We start from the raw sequence: 23,253 nt of genomic DNA, 5'->3' as shown, positions 1-23,253 counted from the left end.
CCATACTACAGTGAAATTTGTAGAGGGAAAATGTCTGGCTTGTCTTTCTCTGTAACAGTGATAAGGTTCAAGAAAAATATAACTGCATCAAAGTAGTTGGTGTTTTAAACAGAGATAATTTGGCTACAGTTCAAGTGTAATACTGGAACTAAGCAAATAATGTAAGTATGTTGTGAATACATAAACTACAAGCTTAAAGGTTTCTGACCAGCTGGAGAATAAAATTCTAACAGCTTTCAGGATAATAGGAATAAATAAAGTGAGATTGACCTTTTTTAAAAAGGACATGCAAGTAAGTCCATTTGAGATAAACACGAAAATTCAAGGTGAGACATTTCACTTGCAATTGACTGTCTGAATGTTGGCTAGGTTTTTCTAGGGCATTTGAAAGGTTTGACCTCTGCTTGTAAAAACATTTATGTTAATGCTTTTGACTTTTGTTGCCTGCCTATGGGGGTTGTGATTTCTTTTTGTTTGTGTTTGTTTTTTAAACTTTGGAGATACCGAGCAGGAGATAGGCAGCTCATAAAACATGCTGGAAGTTTTCCATACTTAAATGTCTGGTTTTGTCCTGTTGGTATATTTAAAACAGGCTTGAAGGCTCTCTTTTGTTTCTGATGGAGGCTCCTCAACAGAGTGTGGCGTTCAGTTCAGTTCCCAACATTCTCTGGGGAATTCAGTGAAGAAATCCCAGCAACTGGAGGTTTGCAGAGTATTAGTGACACCCTTACTCTCACCACTGTATTTTAGCACAGTGTAAATAGTTGTAACTCTCCCTGTTCCCCAGCCTTGGCTTTGGATAGTAAGAGCAAAGATAGAAAATGCAGTGGAGAGTGGGGAACTGCAAGGGTTCAGTAGGCTTGTGGAATACTTAAAACTGCTGAGTGCAGAGAACTGGATCAAATCAAAGAGATGTCATGTCAATGAGATGAAAAGTGTTATGAAAGAGCAACAGTTCTGTGCCCTCTTCACTTACTGTGGTGTAAATTAGGCTTTGGGCAAGGGCTAATGAAATCAGCATCTATAGAGATTGTTCTGATCCAAATATTACTGCTGAAATTCTGAAACTGATTGAAGTATGCAAGGCATGTAGCTTAGAATGTGCTGTCAAAGTAGTGGAATACTTTAGTTTTCATTACTGAATTAACTGCAGATAAAAAGTTTGCTACTTTCAACTATACACAAGCACACCTCTTTAGTCTGTGTTCATGGATTTTAGCTTTGTCAATTTCCAGTTAAGCTGAAGATCTTGCATTGTTTTGAGTCTTCTGTATATTGAGCATAAACTGACACCAGATTAGGTTTTAAAATAGCTTTATTTACAAAATGATGCATCTCACCCCTGATTTTAAATGTTTTTATCCTGGAAATCTCTGCAGTTGTTCCCTCAATTGTTCATGCAAATAGCATACCTGCCTAAAAGCTGTATTTTTATGCTTTAGCATCAAAGCACTTCACTTGATAACTTTAAGCCCCTTATACAGAAATTAATATGGAGACCTCCTAGATTAAACTTCAGTCCTAAACATCAGCTGTTACAAGTGTGAGAAGATGTTACACTTGCAGGACCATCCTGAGTTCTGTAAGATGCGATGTCCAGTTGAAAAAGTTTTAAGATGTCCAAAGGCCTCTGTGAATTTTCTGACAGGTCATTGTATGGTTCAGCTGCTTTAGATTCCCTGGGCATGTCTGTCTTGTGTCAGTAAATAAATTGCCTTAAATTGAAATACTCAGTAGAAGGGAAAGTCCCAAGGTTGTTCTGTGAGTTCCTTTGGTGTGAGGTTCAGGCATTTGTATGTCCTTGTGCTCACCAAGCCTTAATAGAAGTTTGTATGTCAGATCACTAAACTTGAATTAGAAGACTGTTTGAGGAATGTTTGTATTAAACTGCTGGTGAAGAAAATGGAGCAAATGCATCATCCTGTTGACAAAGCTCTCTGTGCAGTAGGCTCATAAATGGCTTGCTTCAACCTGGACCAGATTTGCTTGATTGAACATTATATTTCTCCTGATTTGTTGTCCAGGTGATGGAGCCTTCTGCATTGTTGCTTGTAACCATTGCTTTTGTCTCGGTTGTTAAGGGGCAGTGCTTTCAGCAGCCGCCCTTGTATTTCTGCACTTGATGGAAATTATGGTGTACATGCTTCTGATCAGGAAAATTCCAGTTATGACTGTGAAGTAGCTGCCATAAATGAGAAACTGGGAAATGGAGGTGGGGAAGGAGAAAAGTAGTTATCTAAGAGGAAAAACAGTTTTTTACTCTAAGCGGTGTCTCTCCATTGCTGCCTTCCCTTCTCTGTCACCTGTGCCCAGAATGACCCCATCTTGAGAGGATTCAACAAGTCTGGACTGCTTGACTTTACACTATAGAAATTCTGTTGTTGTAGAAGGGGGAGACAATGTTCTGATATGTCCTTCCCCACCTCAGTAAGGGAGGACAGCTGTCTTGCACTTCGTCTCTTCTCTGGAAACATGAAACCTAGAGTCTTAGACTCATTCAGTGTCTCAGTTTAAACCAATTTTAGAAATTTAATGGGGAATTGCAATGAGTTAATTTTCAGAATTACAGTAACTTTAAAGGTGCATCCACTGGAACTATGTAACTTAGAATTACCCTAGTAATACACCCATAGGTTGTATTTCATCTGGCTTCCTGCTTCTGGTTAGGGTATTTTGACTATAAACTTCTGAATACTAAGTCTTTGAATTAAAGAATACCCAGAGTAATAGGTGGTCACCTTTCCCCTCTGTTCTGTGAACATAGAATATTTCCAGTCATCCCAATATTGGGAGGCCTAGAGAACAAGCAGGTTGAGGTAGTTCAAGCCAGTTCATTTTAAACGAGTCTTTTTCCAGGTGAGTAACTGAGCTTGCACATTACCACAGGCTAATCTTGGAGTAGAACCTGCTTTTGGAGGAGAGTAGGGGAACTAAGCAGTGGGACTCAGTGGCTTACCTGAGTGCTGATATCCAGTCCCAGACCTCTTGAATCTACTACAACAACAGTTAAAATCGTCTGAATCACCAGTGCAACAAAGTTGTTGAGGCCAAACATCAAAGCATAACGCTCCATGCTGAGGTTGACAGCAATCTGAAACCTGACAATGAATGCACAGGTTCACAAAACCGTGGAGAGCAAGGACGGGTGGATGAACTTATAGGAACAGTTTAATGGGCACAGTGCACTCATCAAAGGACAAGATCATTTCAATCTTGGCTATTAAGCTTTATCAGCTTCATTTTGACAGAAATTTATTGGTTTTTTTCTGGCTTTGTGACTTTTGTGCATCTTATTTACCCTTGAGTGAATATTTTTGCTAAATACCTGTGTATATTCACTGGATCACTTTGAGAATGCTCATGCATTGGTAATTGAATTACCAAGTGCAGAAGGCACCTTGTTCTGACTTGGAGTGTGCTATGGTAATGGTTAGATCATATAATTTTACCTAGTTTTACACAGGCTAGAAACAATATATGCTGCTGTCATAACCTATTTGTATTTATATGTAGGGAAATGCCCAGTAAAATTTTGATAAATATAAAAATTTGACAGTGATTTAAATCAATTTAATTAGAACAGTTGTGTGTTGTACTTACGTTGCTATTGTTATAAGGAGCATATAGCAAGCTTTAAATGCAAGGTAACCAGCATAACATGCCCAGATGTTGTCAGTGAAGTGCATAAGAAGCAGAGAACCAGCATCCAGTGCAGAGAAAATTCCCAAAGCCAATTCTCCAGAGAGATCCCAGTTGACTTTAACATATCCAACTGCCATGGATGTTGCTGAACCTAAAAATTGAAAAGTAGTAATTAAAACTTTGAAATATTATCATTGAGAGCCATTGCATAACTGTCATTGGATCATGCCAGGAGCTCTTTGGTCTTGCTCGCAGTGGACTTTGGTAATGGTATGGATCATATTTCTTGTTAGGGGTGTGGGAGTCTTCCATTATTTTGGATGTTTTCCTCTTTGCTTAGACCCTTCAGTGCCTGAAGTGCTCTGGGAAAGTGCCTCATGCCTAAGGCTGGAGGCAGCAGTGCACAATCTATTGTTTCTCCATTTTTAGACAACTATGGGCAAAGAGAACAATTCTACCAAGCATTTTCTGCCAAAATATGTATAATGAGTTGAGTTGCTTCATATGAAGTTCTTTATAGAAAGAAAATCTTAGCACTTCATGCTTTTTTTTTTTTAATGGAAGTGTATTTTCAGTTTCTGGTGAAAAGCCTTAGGAAACTGCATTTGTCAATGTCTTAGTGGCCATCACATGTAGCAAAACCCTTACTTGAGTCTATTACGGTGTAGCAAATCCCATGTTCTCAGGTGGGCTAGCACAAAAACTGGATTTTGTTTGCTGGTTCTATGTTCTGTTCATCAGAATTCCAAAAATTGGAGCAAACCAACCCCTTTGGTCCATCCCTGCCATGAGCAGTGGTTCCCAGTGCTTTGAGTGCCTTCTTTCTGTACTCTGAAATTGTGTCAAGTGCCAGAGGGTGTAAGTGTAAGACTTTGGGAACACTACTCAGAGCAGTAGTTAGAAGTTTTAGAGTAGCTTCAGTAAAATGGATTTTCATGCTGATTGCAAGGAGGAGAAGAAACCTGACAATTCCCTGTAGCAGTGTGGGATAGAGCTCTGGGAATGTAGGGGGAGACAGTTGTGAAAATGAGAGCTCCAAAAGGAGGCTGTATTGGTGCTGCACAGCTAAGTAAATGAAGTTTCACTTTACCCATATCCTTCTCTTCTCTGGCTAAAGAGAAATGGAATTTGGGTGGACCAAGTAACTGAGAGGTAGAATGGCTGAGGTTGGAAGAGAGATGGAGGTCACATGGCTTATTAAAAGCTGAATCAGCTAAAGGAAGCTGCTCAGGATGGTGCCTAGGTTTTGACTAGGATGAAGTCCACACCTCTGGCCAACCTGTTCCTGTTTAAAATCACCCTTGGAATAAAATGTTCCTCTGTGTTTAAGTGGAACTTGGCTTGATTTTGTGCCCCTTGACTCTTGCCCTGTCACTGGGCACCACTGGGAAGAGCCTGGTTCCATCTTTGCTCCTCCCTTTCAAATCTCTATGCACATTAATAAGATTCCTTGTTTTTCAAGGGTAAACAATTACAGTGCTCTCAGCCTTGTCACATCACAGAAATGGTTTCATAAAATATTCTAACTTGGAAGGGACCCACAAGGATCATCAAGTCAAACTCTGAAGTGAATGGCCCATACAGGGGTTGAACACACAACCTTTGTTCTGGCAAACATGCCAATCAGGACATAGATGTAGTCACAGAATATTTGTTGAGGAGCACTTAGACTGGAATGATTTTTAATCCAGTATCTAAACAGACAATTTCACAGTATGCTCTGAGTAGTATTTAGAGCAGTGTATCTGCTGACATGTTCTTTTATTCTTAAACCAGTCAGCTTAAGGTGTATTTGAGAGAGGAGTATGCAAGATATCATTGCACAGGGTTCTGATGTGCTTATTTCAGGTTAAAGACATGGTCTAAACAAAGCTTATACTTAAAACTCTTAAAATATTTTGGCAGAATGAGTCTTCTCTAAGAAGGAAAAGCTTATTTATATATGTTTTTTGAGACTAATTTTGAAGTGCTCACTGTAAAAGTTTATAGTAAAATCATGCTTTGCACACTGTTTATCTCTGTCTGTTCGTTTTAGTCCTCACAGGAGATGGAAAGGCACGAAACACATGGCTGAAGAGTCCCTCAGCACAGGATGGGTTACAAGTACCTGCTAATGATTGCTTACCCAAAAAAGTTGCTATTGCTTCGACAGCTCCGTTGTACACTGCGGAGCTGTGCGAGGGGGCCCGGAAGTCCCACAGCACCTGGACATAATTCACCACCTGGTTAAAGCCGGCCGTGGCCAGAGCCCACCACAGGGACCAGTAGAGGAGCTGGCGGGAGCCGTAGCAATCCCTCAGGTCCCTGCCCAGCTGCAGCAGCACGCTCAGCGTGTGCCTGAGGGGCCCGGCATTGCCAGCCTGGGGCTGGGGGCGCGGGGCCCTGGCAGCAGGATCAGGGCTCCTTTCCTCTTGGCAGCTCGAGGGCCTGCGGGCAGCGCTCACAGCCAGCCCTTTGGCAGGCCCTGGCACAGGCCCAGGGGCATCTTTCCTGTGGAAGAACATGCTCCTCTGGGGCATGGGCAGGAAGAAGGCGCACAGGAACGCCAGGGACACGGAAGCCAAGCTGATGGCGTTGAGGTAGAAGTAGGACACATCTGCCAAGGACACCAGCAGCTGCCCCAGCACGGCGGCCACGGTGGCTGCCACCAGAGTGACGCTCCTGCAGTAGCTGGTGACCCTCTGGTAGTGTTGGGTGCTGACCACGCTGTAGATGTAGGCGTAATAGGCCACCTCGGTGGCTGTGACCATGCCGTAGAAGAATTCCACCAGCTGCATGGCCAGCACTCCATGTGCAAAGAGCAGCAGGAGCCACGTGACGATGAGGCTGATGCCCTGCAGGAGGAGGACGGGCTTGTAGCGCACGTAGTCTGTGAGCAGGAACACTGGGAAAAGGAGAGCGAGGTAGGAGTATGTCCACACTGGCAGAATCTGGTTGGTAACCTAGAACGCAATAAGAGAGGAAATGTTAAACAAACAAAACAGCCTCAATCCCGCATATGTTTAAAATACCCTTTTGGATGATTTTTGATGGTGTTACTGCTGAAACAACATAGTTGTGATATGAAACATTGAAATATGTGAACAGTGCAGGCTTAAACTGCTTTAAGTTACACAACTGTGAGTTCACTATGTAAGGACTAAAGACAATGATGCTATGCTCCACTAAAGAAGCAGATAGATTGACTTAAAAAGTAATTCCAGGAAAGGCCTATGAAGAAGGCAGGTTTTGATGTGCAGCTGTTTAAAGCAATTGTAACTTTGTGTCTGATGTAAATCTCTCTAGTTTCAAATCCTATTCCCTCCAGTATCTGAAAATGAGGCCTGTTTTCGCTGAATATGAGTCATTGTATACCTTTGGTCACGTCTTTCCCTTGTTAGGTATGTTTAAAAAAAAAAGCATGTGCCTCTTACAAAGGGGAACTGGAACTGCACAGAGTGTGTAGCTGCTACTAGGGTACTGCATCTTCTATGGTTTTCTCTGATTTCAAGTGTAAGTAAGGAAATCTTTCAGTAAGTTTAAGTTGGACTTCAATACAGAGACACCCTGTGAAGAAATTATTTCTCTTGTTTCTAAAACTGTTCTGAATTTGGGTTGGAAGGTGCTGTTTGTGGTTGCCACTAAAGCTCAATGCTTGCCTGGGCAGTTAGGGTACACCTGGGACAGGTATCCCTCTTTTAGAGGGAGGTTTTGGGGAGGTCAAACCCAGTAACTGTGGAGCCTGCTGAGGTATCTATTCCTGATCTCTTGTTCTCTGCTTACACAATTAAACTAGATCTGTATCAAATGCTGGAGGAATGCTTTTTACTTCTGAACAGGTACTGGAGTGAGTTGCATGGTGAGCAGCAGGTTCACTGTATCTTTCTGTGTGATTTCTTTTGTTTCTCTTGAGCTTAGAATTACCTCAAGGAATTAACTCACTGGAGGGGAGTTTGGCTGAAAGAGACAGTATCTGTACTGTGCTTGATTTTGAGTTAAGGATTCTTGCTGAAATCAGAATTAAGGCATTCTGTGATGCTATTTGTGTGATTTATATAAGAAATAATGTTTTCCCTTGTGGTTAAAAACAAATAAATTAAAAGGGAGTAGAAAAAAAACTCCCTGACAACCTAAACCACAAATACCTTTTTTCAGCAGAAACCTTGGGTTCGCAGTGTGCTGGTAGATTATGCCTTAACATTTGCTACTGCACATCAGGAATGACTGTTCTTCATATTAGCTGCATGTGGGTGTAGCAAGCCTGTGTTTTCTAATTATACCGTTAGCTCCATGACTCAGCCACGTGTTAACCATGTCCCCTTTTGTTGGGAGGTGTACTCCTGAAGCAGCCAGTGCTGAGCACAGCACATAGCAAGGAAACTTGGAGTGCGTGTTTTTGTCAAAAACCCCCAATTTTTCTGAATGTGAACTTAACCTCCACAGGTTAATGAATGCATGAAATATAGGGAATATAGGAAATAAGCTTACAACTCATAAGGGGAAGGCTGCTTAGCTGGGAAGGCTGCTTAGCTTTCTTGTGTTTTGAAATCAATTCTGTCAGTGTAATCAATTCCATGGAAAGTATATATGTCTCCTCTGGGGTGGAGAGAGGAACTGGCTGACCTGATTTTGCCAAAAATATCAACCACCAAAAGGGATTCAAAGTCCTAAGGATGTAGGGACTTTAAAGTTTGGACCTCCTGCCAAAGAGGTGACTCCTGACTCTTTTCCAGAAGCATCTTAGATATGGGTCTTTAGATAAAATATTCACACTTCATCTTCCTTTCAGTTACTGCTGTAAGGCCTAATGCTTTAAGCATTTTAGTTACTGCTTTAGAGAATAGTTACATACCTCTTCAGTTGTTAGGTTTTTGTCTGGTCCTGTTAGATAGGGGGTGAGAAAAGATTCTGATGGCCTCATTGTGGTGAAAAATCCATTTGCGCAGATGATCATCGTGGGATAAATCCAGCTGTGGCTTATGGCTTCCTTCCAGCAATCCATAATTTACCTAAAAAAAAAAAAAAAAACGTGGCAAAGGAAGAATAGATGCTCTTCACAGTTGGTAAAAATTAATTTTCAAGTTTACTTTTTAACTAAACCTGCACTCACTCCCCTGAATCCATAACCACCAGTGAGGGCGCTGTGGTGGTGGCATCCAGTGTAACTGGACTTAGAGGGACTGGTGGCAGTGTGACAGCCAAGGGCTGCCTGCAGCGGTGACTCAGATGTCAGGTTGGTGTGCAGATGTAACCAAACCACTGAGCTCAAGCTCTCCTGCACTGAGCTGCATGCCTGGATCTCCTCTTAGGCAGGGACACCTCTGGCAGTTACTCCTGAGGCTGAGATTCTTTGCTGCAACACATTCTTGGTAAGTGACTAACAGTGTGCTCAGCCTCAAAACGTTGGCTAAGTCATATAAAGAATTTATTGCACGTATTGCACAATCCTTTAGATGGAAGCAGTTGACCAAATCTGGGACTAGGAGTTGGTCTAAGCTGCACCCAGGCTCCTCTCTGAGAGGAGTTTAGAACCCAGTGACTTACTGACAGTTTTGCCTGATCTTGCCATCTCTGCACTAAGTCAAGCACACTTTCCGGTTGAGTCTTGTTAAAGCACTGTCACGTTTACCACTGAACTTTGTTATACTGATAAAGGGCATTGTTGCTTCTGTCTTGTGAGTGAAGTGCATGGCTCCAGCTGTGCTACGTGCCTAAGCCAATGTTCCCCTCACTGAACCTGCCTGGCATCACAGCTGCAGCTTGGAAATGAGCAACTTGGAAATGAGCAAAAAGAATCAAGGTGCATCAGCCCTGGTAAACTCTTTGTTGTCTGTCAAAGGATGTTCGTAGTGACGTGCTTAGGGCTGAGTGGCTGTGCTGTAGCAGGAGACTAAAGTTCCATTATAGTCTCATTTCTGAATAAATGAGTGGGCAAAGTGTAAGATCAAAGCTCGTTCTGTGTGCTCAAGGAGTTTTTTTTTCCTGTTGATTTGCAAATCTGTTTGATTTTTTTGTTGATTTTATTGATTGTTTTGATTTGATACAATGACCATGCAAACGTTCTCGATGGCAATAAAAGCCATCAGGCAGCTCAACCCATTGTGACCTCAGTTTCTTCAAAATGCTTTAACACTCACCATGTTTCTTGCACTCCAGTCATTAGAGAGGGTAAAGAAAGATCCAGAAACTATCTGCTCATGGCACCTGCTCAGACTTAGAATAGAGAACCATTGACTTCCTTTTGGTCATCACTTTCAAAAGTGAAAAGGAGGCTTATTTCTTCAGTGTAGTTGGCAGCAAAAAGAAGTCTAGAAAGATTTGGTTTTTTAAGTTTATTTTACTTCTTTTGTGTTAAAAAGTCAATTTTACTGATCCTGAAAATAAGTGAAACTGTTTTCAATCATAAGCAAATGAAAGCAAAGCACTAGCTGATGTTTAATCATGCTGCTACAAGCTGTGTATCTTAAATTGCTGAATTCCACTCTATAGCAGGCACTTCTGAAAAAGTGCTTTTGCTTGCACTGTGAGATGATATAAATTAAAACTTAGTATAAATAGTATCTTATAAAAACAATATTTCTGGACCCTCAGAGGAATGTTAGAAAAAGCAACCCTAACCTTGTAACTTGATTTTTAAAAATTGCCTCTTGTCATTTTTCTCTTACAAATAATTGTAAATAAAATATAGTCTCCAGTATCTTTAACTCAAGACCTTATTTGAAATGTGATAAAAATATAAAAATTAAGCCCTGGGCTGATCAGTAACATCTGCATAAATCTTGCATCACCTCCAAATGCACTGAGCGAGTAGCCAGCACACTCCCAAATAACTGCAACGCTGATGAATTACCTGTCAAGGCTCTGGCTGTGGTGCATTTCCTGTGGATTCAGGTGCAGTTCCTAGGATGACTTTGTCTTGCAGAGAAGTCAGAAACCACCCTTTAGAGCTTGTGGTAATCAGAAATTTCTGTAACTTTTTTTCCAAAAAGTTATTTCTAAACTTGATAAAATATCAGAATTTAAATAATAATAATAACAACTTGTCATAGCTGTTCTTTCTTGCAGAACTTGTTCATGAAGTTTGCAGGGAAAGTGTTCTTTGTGGGTTTTCTCAGCAAACTGAGTTCTATTTTTAAGATAAAACTGTAAGACTTAGTGTAGCTAATGATTAATAAAACCTGTTGTGACAAGAAAGCAATGATTGCATTCTTTCTGTTAATAAATACCTTTAAAAGCCCTGGTATTTGATTCATGGAAAAGGCAGATAACCAGTTTTACAATTTGGGCTAATAGTGTACTTGTTCCATGCAAGCGCAGAGGCCTCTGGGCTCGTGGGGTCTGCTCTGACTGTCCTGGCTGTGCTGGAGCTTTGGGAGGTAGGACAGCACATGCTTCCTACTATTAGTTGGCCAGGAATTACTTCTGTATAGGGACAGATCTGTCATTTAAGGACAAAGGGACGGAATTCAACTGCTAAATCTAGGTTCTTAGCTAAAAAATTAACAGTCTTGTTTCAGAGAAATGCTGCTTTGCTTTCCTTTACCCATTTTTTTTTAGACTGTACTGCCTGCATCTTCCAAGGTTCATCGAGGCTGGAGTTCACCCTGAAGCCTGTTGGTAGGACGTGTGTTGACCCTGGGAGCAGAAGCTGAGCCCTGGCAGGAGGGGCCTTTTGGGAGCTCGACAGCCTGGTCTGGTCCTGCAGGTACGGGAGGTGCAACCAGGCAGGAAGTGCTCAGGGGAGCTGGGCCTCCTCTGCCCTTCATCCTCCTCCCTGGCCAAGGGCGTCGAGGCAGGGAAAGGACCTTGGGAAGGGAAGGTGCTGCTGGGCAGGGGCTGAAAGGGCTGCTGGCTCATGTTTCTCTGGTAGCCCACACAGTGCTTGGGTAGTACCTGCATGTTTTGAATACAAACACACTATTTGTTCCTTCCTTGTTTGCTCAAACTGGCCTTACCAGCTTGTTGGACTGTATCTTCATGGAAGATTTGTGCCCAAACCCACTAATGTTTCAAAAGTAATTAGTGGTGTATTTAGAGGGGGTTGCAGCTATGGGGAGAAGTGTGCCCAGCTCTGGAGTTCCATGTTTGCATGGAAACCTTTAACACACTGGAAGACAAGCAATACTACAAGCTGCTAGGAGAGGTGGATGTGTTGAGTATTTCCTTTTCCTGCAGAACTAGACAGCCTGTGGTTCCAGCCTTCCTTGTAACCTACCAAGTCTCAGCTATCTCCTCTCCAGTGTGTGTGTGTGTGTGTGCAGGCACACAAACACACAGGTTCATGTGTATATCTTACTCTTTTAGAAACCTCTGACTGCTGGGTGAGTTCTGATTTGCAGCTGAAAACCCAGGATAACATAAGACCTTGTCTTTCTCCTCCTAACATTGCTAAGAGCTGCCTTCTTCCTCCCCCATTTCCCCCATAATGCTTCCTGCCAGCTTCCAATCTCAGAATCATTATTTTGGAGATTAGAGAGAATACAAATGTATTCTTTTTTCTTTAAAGTCTTATATGTTTTCTGAAGATGGTTTTCTCTAAAGCTGCAAGCCAAATACACTGTGTCTGCTTGGTTCCTTTGCTCCTCAGTGGCATCCTACAGACACAGAGAGCAGTTAGCTCTACCCAGAACATAAGAATGTAGCTGAAAATATGAAGTATGAAGTTCCTCTTTTTAATTTAAACACAAGCTCTTGTTAAATTCTAGTCTGGGACTGGCATCTAGTTCTAAACTGAATGCCTCAAAAGAAGATTGCTGCTCACAAGGGAGAATAGAAAAATAGTCCTTACTGTCCTGGATTCTGTCCCTGTTTCTTCAGGCAGGACCATCATGCCCTCAGTTCTGCAGTAAGAACAGAAGTCTCACTGGAGACTAAGTACATCTCCTACTCTTATGACTGCATTGGTTAAACTGTTCTGCTTAGAGCCAGTTTACAACAGACAATGTCCCCACAATGCACAGTAGTAAACAAAAGGCCAAAAAAATTAGCCAGGTTCATTTTGTCAGAGCCTACTGATTCTTGTGACTTGAAACACATTGCTTCTGTCCTGCCTGCCCTTGCCTCTGGGCACTTTGTCTAGTTGCAGTTGTGACAGTGGTATGAAAAGCTGGTATGTCTGTAAAAATGTTGGCTTGTGTCTCTACAGGAAAAATATTCTGTAAATGCTAAGTGGTTTTTATTAGTTAGATGTAGTTATTGGAAGCTAGAAGCAAACAGCAGTACGGAAATAACTTCAGCATATGGATATAGTTCATATTAAATTAGACATTCACTATGCAAACTCATTTCTAATCTCTTTTTTCTTCTCCTGGACTGTCTTTTGGACAAAATTAGCTGTAGGACTTGGAGTTTCTTGACAAACTGAGTTTGGCTGATCCTGCCAAATTCTTGGCCAAGATCTGTGGACCTCCCTCACTTGGCACTCAAAAGCACACATGATGCTTCCTGTTTGTTTCGGTTATAAATCTTCTTGGATATTCCTTTTAATCTGGAATTTTCCTCTGTGGAATCAGCTAAATTTCTCCACAATGTCCTTCTCTGGTTTTAGTCTGTGCTACATAAGCCCCTTCATGCTATTTCTTTTCCTGCTGAAAGAGGAAGCCGATCAGTCCTGAATTTAATTTTACTGGAAGCACAAGCAAAGGAGTGATGCTCTTGCCTTTTGCTTGGACTCTGAAGTTATTCCCTTCTCGGCAGAGGTTGCTGTGAAGTCAGCACAGTGTTTGTAGCTCTCAAATGTGGGCCAACAACAACTGTGACCTAGCAGTGTTGCAGTGAAGCTCCCAGGACAGGTTGTGCAAGCCCAGCTTTTTGCAGCCTGTGTGCACTGAGCTGTGGGATGAGACAGGAGGAGCCTGTCCCCCATCTGCCTGTACTGGGTATGAAAGAATAGAATGATGCAAATGTGATCTTTTCTTCCTTGGTTCAGAACAAGGGCTGTGCAAAGGGGAGTCACACCCTCAGCCACTGCATCAGCAAATGTGACAGAAGCAGCTTTGCCAGCACCACATTCAGGAGCTACAATGAGCAAGGCAGGGTGAACTCTGCTCTCTGCCATCGTGCATGGGGGGATGCAAAGGTGGTTGCTCTGATTCTGTGTATAAATTACTGCCCTAAAGCTATTTATAGGCATGTAAATAAGAATCTAAAGCAACTTATCTTTTATTCTTGGCACAGTGCCATTCTGGTGAGCTCTCTGCTGGCATATGTTGTGCTGAAGTGCTGGAATGATTCAGTGTAGCTTTTCAGGGCTGAGTTGAACTTTCTTCTTGCACTGCTGTTCCCTGCATGCTGCTCTTCTTCCCTGCTGGGAGCCTTTCTCCCAGGAGATGCCCTTCTCCAGCCTGCCTGCCTCCTACAGCCGTGTCATGTAGCTTGTGACAATCTGCTCTCTTGACTCATGCTCAGCCTGGTTCAGCTGCTCTGTGCAAGATCTCACTATTTTCCTTTGGCATTTGCATGAGACCAGCACACAAATGCTTCTGATCATGAAAATCCCGTGTATGACTGCGAAGTAGCTGCCATAAATTAAAAACTGGGAGAGGAGGAAAAAAAGGCAGAACAATTAATGAAAAACACATTAGAGAAATGCTGCTTCTTCTGAAGATGACAGTCACTCTGATTTTCTTCTGGCAGTTTCTCTACACTTGAGTTTTTGCTTTGTGATTAAGCAAAATTTCAGCTTTTCAAGTATACAGCAGAAAACTGTGAAATGAAGAACTGCCCCTTTCTCCCATTCCTCATGCCTCTTAATAAACATCAGACAGGGAGAGAGATAAGAACAGGATATTTTTTTCTATTAATGCAAAATAAGAAGTACCTTCGTTACGCACACAGTCATGAATAATCTACATGAAGAACCTGAGTTCATCCTTGTTTTGCACGTTTCAGTAACTGTCACCACAATGGTTTCAGTAAATACACTGTGATTTTATATCAGTATTTCCAACAACAGTGGCAAGGCTATTTATGATGTCCTACATATTCCTGTCCTTAATTTTAAAGATTTAATGTTTGATTCAATCTTTACTCTTTGAAAGTCACTTTTGCCTTCTCTGTGCAGAGTGTGAATAGCTTTAGTCTTCAGACCCATTAGAGCAGAAAGCTGTCCCAGCTGAGAGCCCATCTGAGGAAATGCAGAAGTCAGCAGGTTTCAGTTGACTTCAACATGAGTGACACTGGGTTGAAGTTAGGGACACAGTTGTGAGATAGGATGTCCCATCCCAAATGAAATGCCCAAGCTGTGGGCAGAAGACTCTATTGTACGTGTTGAGATACAGACCAGGTTTGCTCCTGAGCTGGAATCAGAAGTTACTTGAGCTAAAATAACTCAAATCATCCAGACTGTGCCTCATAGTCCTGAACTCCCATTCTACATCTGACAAAACCAGTCTGAGCTTTTGGGCAGAGAGGATGGTGTCTTATTAACTACTAAAACTGGTTGGATAGCAGGGCCTGGTTAGTTATGTTCTGGTGTCTCTCCCTTTGAAAACTAACAGACCAGCATCTGTAATCCTAAATGCATTAAAAGGCAAAGGGGAAGAGTGATGACAAATAGTGATGAAGAATGACAAGGGAAGAACGAGATGTCTGGATTTCTATAGAAGAAAGATAATGAAGTTGTCTTTTGGCATAGGAATTTTGAAGATGACTTGGCTGAGCAGTAATAGGAAGTAAAGGTAACTGCACTTACTTGAGTCACTATGTCCAGTCCCAGGCCTCTTGAATCTACAACAATTATTGTAAGAATAGTCTGGATCAGCAGGGCAATGAAGTTGTTGAATCCAAACATCAGGGCATAGCGCTCCATGCTCAGATTGACGGCAATCTGGAACCTAACGGGAAACTGGCAGGTCAGTCACTTCCCACGGGAAAAGCTATTGCTGTCTAGCAGTTGATGAAGAGAAAATTATTCATGGAGATGATGCATCAAGGACAGAGGAAATGGTGCTTCATTTGTTTGTTTGCTTCCTTGCTTTCTCTAAAAAAAAAAATAAAATCTGGGGTACCATAGTGTATTTTAGTGGTTTTTTGAACTGCATGGGCTGCTTTTCTAACCCCTGCTTTCAGATGATCAAGTAGAATGTCAGTTCTCTGTACCCTTCCCCTTTGTTCCTTCTCTGCCTGCACAGACTGTGCCAGACAGGCTGTAAAGAGTCCATGGCTGGAAGCTTTCAGAGACCTGGCCAGGCAAAGCTGTGACTTACTCTGGCACTGGAAGCAGTTCTGCCCTGGCTGGGAGGTCACCCTGGGTATCTTCTAACCAAGCTTTCCATGGTGATGAGTCACGTTTTGCTTTGTCATTTGACAGTGGAGGTAACATGCTCCTTATTTCTGTCAAGAGTCTGTAGATTTTTACTTGCCGTATCTTTTATGGCAATAATCAAAACATCTTTCTTTGCAATATATACCTGCAAAGTTTCTATACAAACAAAAGAGTGTTATTCCTTCAGGACTCATTTTCAATGGTTTTAGCTTGGGAGTTTTTTGCAAGATTTTACTTTGTTGGGGTTTTTTAGAATATATTGAAATAGTCCAGGTGTAATTAACTATAATGTAATAACAATCTACCAAAATGACAAGTAAGAGCTCACTTGGCTTCCTTCAAATAGGAAAAATCTTGCCATGCATTATAATGTTAGCAACTTTTTTAATGGTAACTGATTAATTTTGGAGTTTGACACAAAATGCATCCAGTATTTTTGTTAGTGAAATAGTGTGGTATGTCTAAAGATATTCCAAGCAAGAAAATGACTGGAGCAATATTATTTTATATTTATTACACGGGATAAAATATTTGTTGTTAATATTATTTATACATTTCTATTTCTGTCAACAGAATAGCTTGATCTCCTATGAGATCTCATTTGACTTTATATGTCCTATGTTCCCTTTTATTCCTTTACATCTTAATATCATTAATGATTATATGTATAAAATTATGTTGGGGAACACTTTATGTGGAGTCTCTTCCTGCATTCATGCAGTTCATGGCTTGCTAAAAGGTTCATCAGTAGGGGGTCTAGGCATATGGTGATCCTAAAGGATGGCTGTCAAGGTATGCTTGTCCCTATTCACTTTGCATCTTTAATGCCAGGAAGGAGGAAAATGGCTTCTACATTTTGCAGTTACCATTGCCTTTAGTAATAACGTTACTTTGTGCCTTGTTTAATTGCTGCTTAGGTAAATGTTTTATGTCCTTTTGACAATTTTTCTTTCCTGGTTGTTTGGAAGAATGAAAACAACATAATCAGACATTTAAGTGTTCTTGTCCTTACCTAAACAGTTATGTCAAGCATTAGATCATCTACCTCTGAGGAAAAGGATGCTCAAAGCAAACTCAAAGTAGGGTCAGTAGTCTGTGTATGATGGCAGCATTGTGATGTTTTGTACTTACGTTGCTATTGTCAGGAGGAGCACATAGCATGCCTTGAAAATGAGATATCCAGCATAACATGCCCAGATGCTGGTAGAGAAGTGCATGAGAAACAGACAACCAGCATCTATTGCAGAGAAGATCCCTAAAGCCAGTTCTCCAAAATGGTCCCAGTTAATCTTCAGATATTGTACTAGGAAAGATGTTACTGAACCTAGAAAAAGAGAAAAAAATAAGTGTAAATATTGTATCTGCTCCACAGCCTGTATGACCAAGTCCTGCCATGCTCACATGCCGAAAGGCAATGCTGAATAATGAAGCACAGTAGTCTGAAGTTTAAAAGCATTTCTGATGACTTCTGCAGCTGTGCAGATGACTGGTCATTTTAAGACAACTGCGTATATCAAGTCTTTGCCATTCTGTTCTTAGTGTTTTATTCCACTTCACAGGATAAACGGTAATGTAGGAGGATTCATTATTTAGGTGTCTGTGCACAGCATGGATCTCTGGGGAGAGAATTAGGAACATGGTTTGGAGTTCAAGAAGGAAATTTTTCCATCTTCTCCTAGCTAGGCTAGTAAACCTTCTGTTGAATAGGTTAGCTCTGTGCACCTCAGAGAGGGGGTAAGCTGTCCAAAAAGTGAATTTTGAGGCATCAAGGAAGTATATCCAAGGAACGAGAAAGGATAGGTTTGCTTCTGTGGGCCTCCTAGAAGATGCATCTGTTGCAAGGTATAAGCCAGCTGACTGCCCATCTTAGAGGTCCCAGACAATTAAAAAACTTCTATACTTATACACTGAGAACTAGCTAGGCAAGTCCATGAGAGAGAGGAATTCATCAAGGAGTAGATACTGCAGGAGGTCTTCAAGTTTTTGATTCACGTGGTCTACTTAGTTGCCTGCTGCAAGAGTGGTATCTGTTTCTCCTTAAAGAGTGTAAGGGTGAGCTGAATGACTAGGTGTGGTGCAGACAGGTTTATTTTTCCTGATAAAACACTCCCACATCTTGTGCAAGTTCTTTACAACAGCACAATGTGAGCCAAGGCAGGGTGGTATCCTCTGATGTTACCTTTTGATAACCTCACTTTGCATGTGCGGTGTGAGCATCTGCTTCTGGTACAAAAGTGGAATGGTTCACATCGGTATCGTAAGGATGCATAGGGTCTTTTTTTCCCCTAAAATCTTTGTATCATGCAATGACTAAATTTTTTTTTTGTGTGTGGTTGCACAAGGGTATTTGACTAGAAAAAAATTTAAATGAGATGATTGTGTTCTTTTTGTGTAAAATTTTTATGGAAAACTTCTCCCATCTGTGTAAGCTGATAGCATTGTTATGGAAACAGCGTAATACTTGTTTTGGGGGAAAAAAACCCCCACCCAATAGCCTCATCCAAAGAAAAGGGGTGCTTCTGAATGAGTTTACCAGCTAGATGCAATGTCTGTGTGACTTGCACACTTTCTGCACACTGGTAAAATATTTGTCTGCTACTAAAGAAAAATGGACATAACTCACATTTGAACTGTTGAACATCAAAGATCTAGGTCTGGAATGCACAGGGTGTGCGCTGGCTCCCTGTGATGAAATTGCACTTTGAAAGTTTACTAAAGTGAAACTTCAGAGGCTGTCATTGTGATCAATGTTTAAACATTGACTTACTCAGAAACGTTGCTATTGCCTCGACAGCTCCGTTGTACACTGCGGAGCTGTGCGAGGGGGCCCGGAAGTCCCACAGCACCTGGACATAATTCACCACCTGGTTAAAGCCGGCCGTGGCCAGAGCCCACCACAGGGACCAGTAGAGGAGCTGGCGGGAGCCGTAGCAATCCCTCAGGTCCCTGCCCAGCTGCAGCAGCACGCTCAGCGTGTGCCTGAGGGGCCCGGCATTGCCAGCCTGGGGCTGGGGGCGCGGGGCCCTGGCAGCAGGATCAGGGCTCCTTTCCTCTTGGCAGCTCGAGGGCCTGCGGGCAGCGCTCACAGCCAGCCCTTTGGCAGGCCCTGGCACAGGCCCAGGGGCATCTTTCCTGTGGAAGAACATGCTCCTCTGGGGCATGGGCAGGAAGAAGGCGCACAGGAACGCCAGGGACACGGAAGCCAAGCTGATGGCGTTGAGGTAGAAGTAGGACACATCTGCCAAGGACACCAGCAGCTGCCCCAGCACGGCGGCCACGGTGGCTGCCACCAGAGTGACGCTCCTGCAGTAGCTGGTGACCCTCTGGTAGTGTTGGGTGCTGACCACGCTGTAGATGTAGGCGTAATAGGCCACCTCGGTGGCTGTGACCATGCCGTAGAAGAATTCCACCAGCTGCATGGCCAGCACTCCATGTGCAAAGAGCAGCAGGAGCCACGTGACGATGAGGCTGATGCCCTGCAGGAGGAGGACGGGCTTGTAGCGCACGTAGTCTGTGAGCAGGAACACTGGGAAAAGGAGAGCGAGGTAGGAGTATGTCCACACTGGCAGAATCTGGTTGGTAACCTAGAAAGGAAGAAAAATTGTCAGTTTTTTTATTGTTGAGGAGAGGAAGTTCATGTATTTTAAATCATGTTGTAGAGGGAAGTTTTTTTTCTGAAGGAATTCATAAAATATATAACCACATTGAATCAGCATGGGACTGTTGGGTAGGCAAATGTATCTTAGATCCGTTAAATGGATCTTTTATTTATGCAGTCTGGTGCAAATTGTAACCTGTCAGAGCTAGTTAAATTTGTGCTTTTTTTTTTCATCTTTAAAAAAAATTTTAAACAGTGTTTTCTCTTTCTATTTTCACTACTTTAGTTAAAGAAACCATAGAATAAAATCATACCTCATCTGTGGTCAGGTTTTTATCTGGTCCTGTTAGATAGGGTGTTAGGAAAGGTTCTGATGGTTTCATCATGTAGAAGAATCCATAGAGGCAGAGGATCAGGGTGGGAAAAGCCCAGGTGTTGGGTTTCTCTTGCTTCCAGCAGCCCATGGCCTCTGCAGCAGAGCTGAGGATAAAGTTTGTTAGAATAATGATACTGCCCATGCAAGTGCAAAGAGATCTTGTACTTGATTTTTATTTTTTGGTTTCTAATGGCAAGCAGTATTCTTTAGAGGTTGACAGTTCAAAATAATTTTTATGAATAATGTTAAAGTGAACAGCTATTCCTTACCTTTGTCTGCTGCTCTCTTTGTAGAAACCGCATAAAAATGAATTGGAAGATCCTTAACTGGGAGAGAAACTACCCTGTCTTTCCATCTGCACTGACCAAGATAAACACAGGAAAAGCCTTTCTAGATGGAAGTGGCTGAAGTCAGCTGAGCACTGAGATTTCCCTTGACACTGTGACTGATCACAGCCAAGCACCTCGTTGAATGACAAAGATAACTGTGGAGCCTAGCAGATGGAGCTGCTAAGAAATACAGAAAGGATATCAAGCCAGACTCTCATCTGGAATTATCTGCATAAGAAGTCCATTTTGGATACAGACATCATATTTCCCATCTATAAAAGTGGCCACAGAAGGTTAAGAGTTCATGCTGAAATGAAATGAAGCAGGTGTTTTTGTTCTTGTCACTAGGTGAGGTGATGGAATAAATTAAAATTTGCAACTCTGCTGGACAGAGCCCAAACAAAAGTCAAAATGGGTGTAATGGGGACATGCAAAGGAAACAGACAGTAAGTTAATATCCATATTCATGTTAGTATAGGCAATGTCAAGAATCTTAATGTGTGCAGTTTATCTTTTGGAGCCCTTTGGACTTTGCATTTTAGCAGATGGGATTTCTATCACTGTGCTTTTGACTTTTATCTACTTTCCTCCTGATAACTCTTTCTTTTTTGGGCAAAAAATGAATCTTATAAAAATCTTAAAAATGAAGTAGTGTTTTCTTTGTAAAAGCTGAAGGAAGGTCTATTCAGCCCAAAGCAGTCATGTCCTGATGAGTATATCCCTCCAGGTTGGATGGGCAGAAGATCCTTTTTTACAGGATGTGGTAAGTGCAAGGCAGTAGGCATTATGCGTCTTCTTTTCTAACTCCATGCTATGAGAGCACGTTTTACTGACAGCCTGACACGCTAAGAAATGGGTGCAGATCCAGGGGAATTTGAATTACTTCCTTTGGTGCATAAGGGCTGAAAGCGGGGACATTACAGGATTCCAGCAGAAACGAACCCAGCTCTGTGTCAGCTGTGCAGTGTGAACCACTAGATGGCAAGGTGGCCCCAGCAAGGCAAACCAGCTGGGGAGGACTGAGACACACTGAGTGCTCCAGGAAGCAAACATTCCTGCCCCTCCTTCCTCCCAGCAGACTGATGTTGGAACATCAGTCTGCTGCACACGTGGCTTTGGCAGAACCAGTCTGGGCCCTGCCCAGGATCGTGCTCACTGAGTCACCAAAACATCCCCCGGCTCTCCTCCCACGTGGTAATCATTAAAGCCGTACAGCACCCCAGTGCCATGGGAATGCTTCATGTGATTCTGAGAAAGGCATCGAGAAGAGTGGGGTGGAGAGCATCTCTAGCACTGTAATGAGAGACATTTGTACAAGTCAATAGCCAGAGCATATTTTTCCCTTTCCAGCAGAACCTTTCTGCTCTGGTCTGCTTCAGGTCTTGCCCTGTTTGCTCACCCCTAGCAGGCTGTGTGACACAGGGACAGTAAGTCTCATGTAGCCTGTTAAAATGTCACACACACCTTGGGAGGTGAGTGGGGCAGCTGCTGCCTCTGCAGGGCTCACAGGCTGCTTGTGTTGCCTCTAGGATGCTGCCCATGGGTGGCAGGGCTTTGCCATCCTGTGCAGGAATTCATGGTTTCAGCTGTACACAGAAGAACTTCAGGTGTGTCCTGGTCACTGCATCCCTTCAGTGCCAGCTGTCACTGTTTAGTGTTTTGGACTAGACCTGTACCTCTAATCTGCTCTTCTGCTCTCTGAGCTGCCAGTGTGAGGCTGGTAGGTGAAGTCGGGTGAGAAGTTTCCCACTTGATACAAGGAGCTGTGCAGAAAAAACCTGTCACTGGTGCTGAGCTGGGAGGGGCAGAGGGCTGAGGGCTCTCAGGGGCAGCCCACTCTGCCCTTGGGGAGTGGGAGATGGTGTCACCTCACCTGCCCGGGGCTTTGGGTTCCACTCACCCCCAGCCCTTGGTGAAGCCCCCTCCAGCTGTACAAGCCCACCTTTCTGCATTCGTAACCACAAACCTCTGGCAACCAGAGCTCTGCCTTGCTGCTTGAGGGGGAAGGATCCAATTTGTTCCTGGTGCAGTCATCCCATATGGTCAATTTGTCTTTTATAAATCTAGGGTTTTTTTCACTTTGAAGAGATTTTAGGATGCTGTGGCGTTGTTCTACAACAAAACAATCCTCTGTTTATTTTTTCCTTCAGCAACTCTTGGTGCCAGAGCTGTCAGCTCTTCTACACACAGCCTAACACAGCCCCCCAGCTCCCCATTGGATTGCTCTCTTCTTTCCACCCACTTTCCCTTGTCATTGCAGGATTTCATATTTCTAAAGTTCATATATAATCATACCTTCTGTGCTGGAGCTCTTCCTTTCTTACTTCCAAGGGAAAAGCCTCCTTTTAGTATTCCCAGTCTCACTTCTGGCTGTCCTGTGTGTATTGCAGCTACTGGACTCTGTTTGGGTTTTGTGCTTTTCCTGTTCTTCTGGTGTTACAGCTTGCTCTGACACCTCCTTTGGAAAGGCCTCCAGCTGGCTTTCTTTCAGCACCCTTAAAGGAGCAGCCAGATAATCCTGGCCTGTCTTTGCCTCAAGGCGGCAGTGAATCAAGACCCAAACTACAGTTTAGTGCCTGACTGGCACAAAATCAATAGAGAAAGTTCTGTTCCCAAAGATTTTGGGTCTATTTGACAGGATATGTGGCTTGGGAGCCATATGTGCCTCAAACTGTCCTATATTAAAGAGGGAGCAGTAGCTGTGTGTGGGTAGTTGCAGAGGTGAGGGTAAGCAAATACCACTGCTGTAAGATTGGAAGGTATCCACACCACTTAAATTGGGTTTTAAAGTATTCTGAAAAATTTAAAAGATAAAAAGTAAAACACCCTGCTCTTCTTCCTCTTGACTTATTTGCTGGCAAATTCGTCAGATTTTTTGCTTTGACAGGTTCTTACAATGCTGCAGAAGATGGGGATAGCTGCCCTATAGCCAGCTTCAGAAGATTCTGTGGGACTCATTACAGCAGAGTATACTCTGTGAAACGTACAGATTTTCACAAAAAGTAGTTACATAAATTTAGATCCGCTCCCACCCTGGTCCCACAGCATGTAGGTCTAGAATGAG

The 23,253-nt window shown here is 42.7% G+C and overlaps 2 protein-coding genes across 5 annotated transcripts; both read right to left on the bottom strand.

Moving 5' to 3' along the window:
* Positions 1–90: 90 nt before the first annotated feature.
* Positions 91–15,381, bottom strand: LOC121357970 (thiamine transporter 2-like). 3 transcript variants are annotated; one of them, XM_041475757.1, is made up of 6 exons: positions 15,314–15,381; positions 8,474–8,630; positions 5,768–6,584; positions 3,601–3,793; positions 2,957–3,098; positions 91–2,199 (listed from the first exon to the last, which is right to left on the bottom strand). In XM_041475757.1, exons 2-6 carry the CDS (start codon positions 8,621–8,623, stop codon positions 2,077–2,079), a joined length of 1,425 nt encoding a protein of 474 aa, XP_041331691.1. In that variant the 5' UTR covers positions 8,624–8,630; positions 15,314–15,381; the 3' UTR covers positions 91–2,076. The 3 variants fall into 3 exon arrangements, with proteins under 3 accessions (XP_041331691.1, XP_041331690.1, XP_041331689.1); XM_041475756.1 differs by lacking the exon at positions 15,314–15,381 and adding an exon at positions 10,472–10,599; XM_041475755.1 differs by lacking the exon at positions 15,314–15,381 and adding an exon at positions 9,759–9,882.
* LOC121357969 (thiamine transporter 2-like) lies at positions 9,939–22,607 on the bottom strand. 2 transcript variants are annotated; one of them, XM_041475753.1, is made up of 6 exons: positions 22,485–22,607; positions 19,799–19,964; positions 18,654–19,470; positions 17,018–17,210; positions 15,314–15,455; positions 9,939–14,155 (listed from the first exon to the last, which is right to left on the bottom strand). In XM_041475753.1, the coding sequence occupies exons 2-6, from the start codon at positions 19,946–19,948 to the stop codon at positions 13,976–13,978; spliced, it is 1,482 nt and encodes a 493-aa protein (XP_041331687.1). In that variant the 5' UTR covers positions 19,949–19,964; positions 22,485–22,607; the 3' UTR covers positions 9,939–13,975. The 2 variants fall into 2 exon arrangements, with proteins under 2 accessions (XP_041331687.1, XP_041331688.1); XM_041475754.1 differs by lacking the exon at positions 9,939–14,155 and having other exon boundaries at positions 15,418–15,601.
* Between the last annotated feature and the right edge of the window lie 646 nt (positions 22,608–23,253).

This window comes from Pyrgilauda ruficollis, unplaced genomic scaffold (genome assembly GCF_017590135.1).
Source record: "Pyrgilauda ruficollis isolate IOZ18807 unplaced genomic scaffold, ASM1759013v1 scaffold36, whole genome shotgun sequence".
Taxonomy (NCBI): domain Eukaryota; kingdom Metazoa; phylum Chordata; class Aves; order Passeriformes; family Passeridae; genus Pyrgilauda; species Pyrgilauda ruficollis.
Note: the sequence above shows the minus strand (reverse complement) of the source record. Positions and strands in the feature narration are given on the sequence as shown.

What these genes read in the sequence shown, in the direction of transcription:
- LOC121357969 (XM_041475753.1), bottom strand. Translation starts at nt 19,948, where the DNA reads ATGGGCTGCTGGAAGCAAGAGAAACCCAACACCTGGGCTTTTCCCACC. An exon ending in AAAACCTGACCACAGATGAG is followed by an intron (nt 19,471 to 19,798) that starts GTATGATTTTAT and finishes CTTCCTTTCTAG; the next exon opens with GTTACCAACCAGATTCTGCC. An exon ending in GACTGGACATAGTGACTCAA is followed by an intron (nt 14,156 to 15,313) that starts GTAAGTGCAGTT and finishes CTCCTCTCCCAG; the next exon opens with TTTTTAATTTATGGCAGCTA.
- LOC121357970 (XM_041475757.1), bottom strand. Translation starts at nt 8,623, where the DNA reads ATGGATTGCTGGAAGGAAGCCATAAGCCACAGCTGGATTTATCCCACG. An exon ending in CTCCTTATAACAATAGCAAC is followed by an intron (nt 3,099 to 3,600) that starts GTAAGTACAACA and finishes ATTCATTGTCAG; the next exon opens with GTTTCAGATTGCTGTCAACC. An exon ending in GACTGGATATCAGCACTCAG is followed by an intron (nt 2,200 to 2,956) that starts GTAAGCCACTGA and finishes TCCATTTCCCAG; the next exon opens with TTTCTCATTTATGGCAGCTA.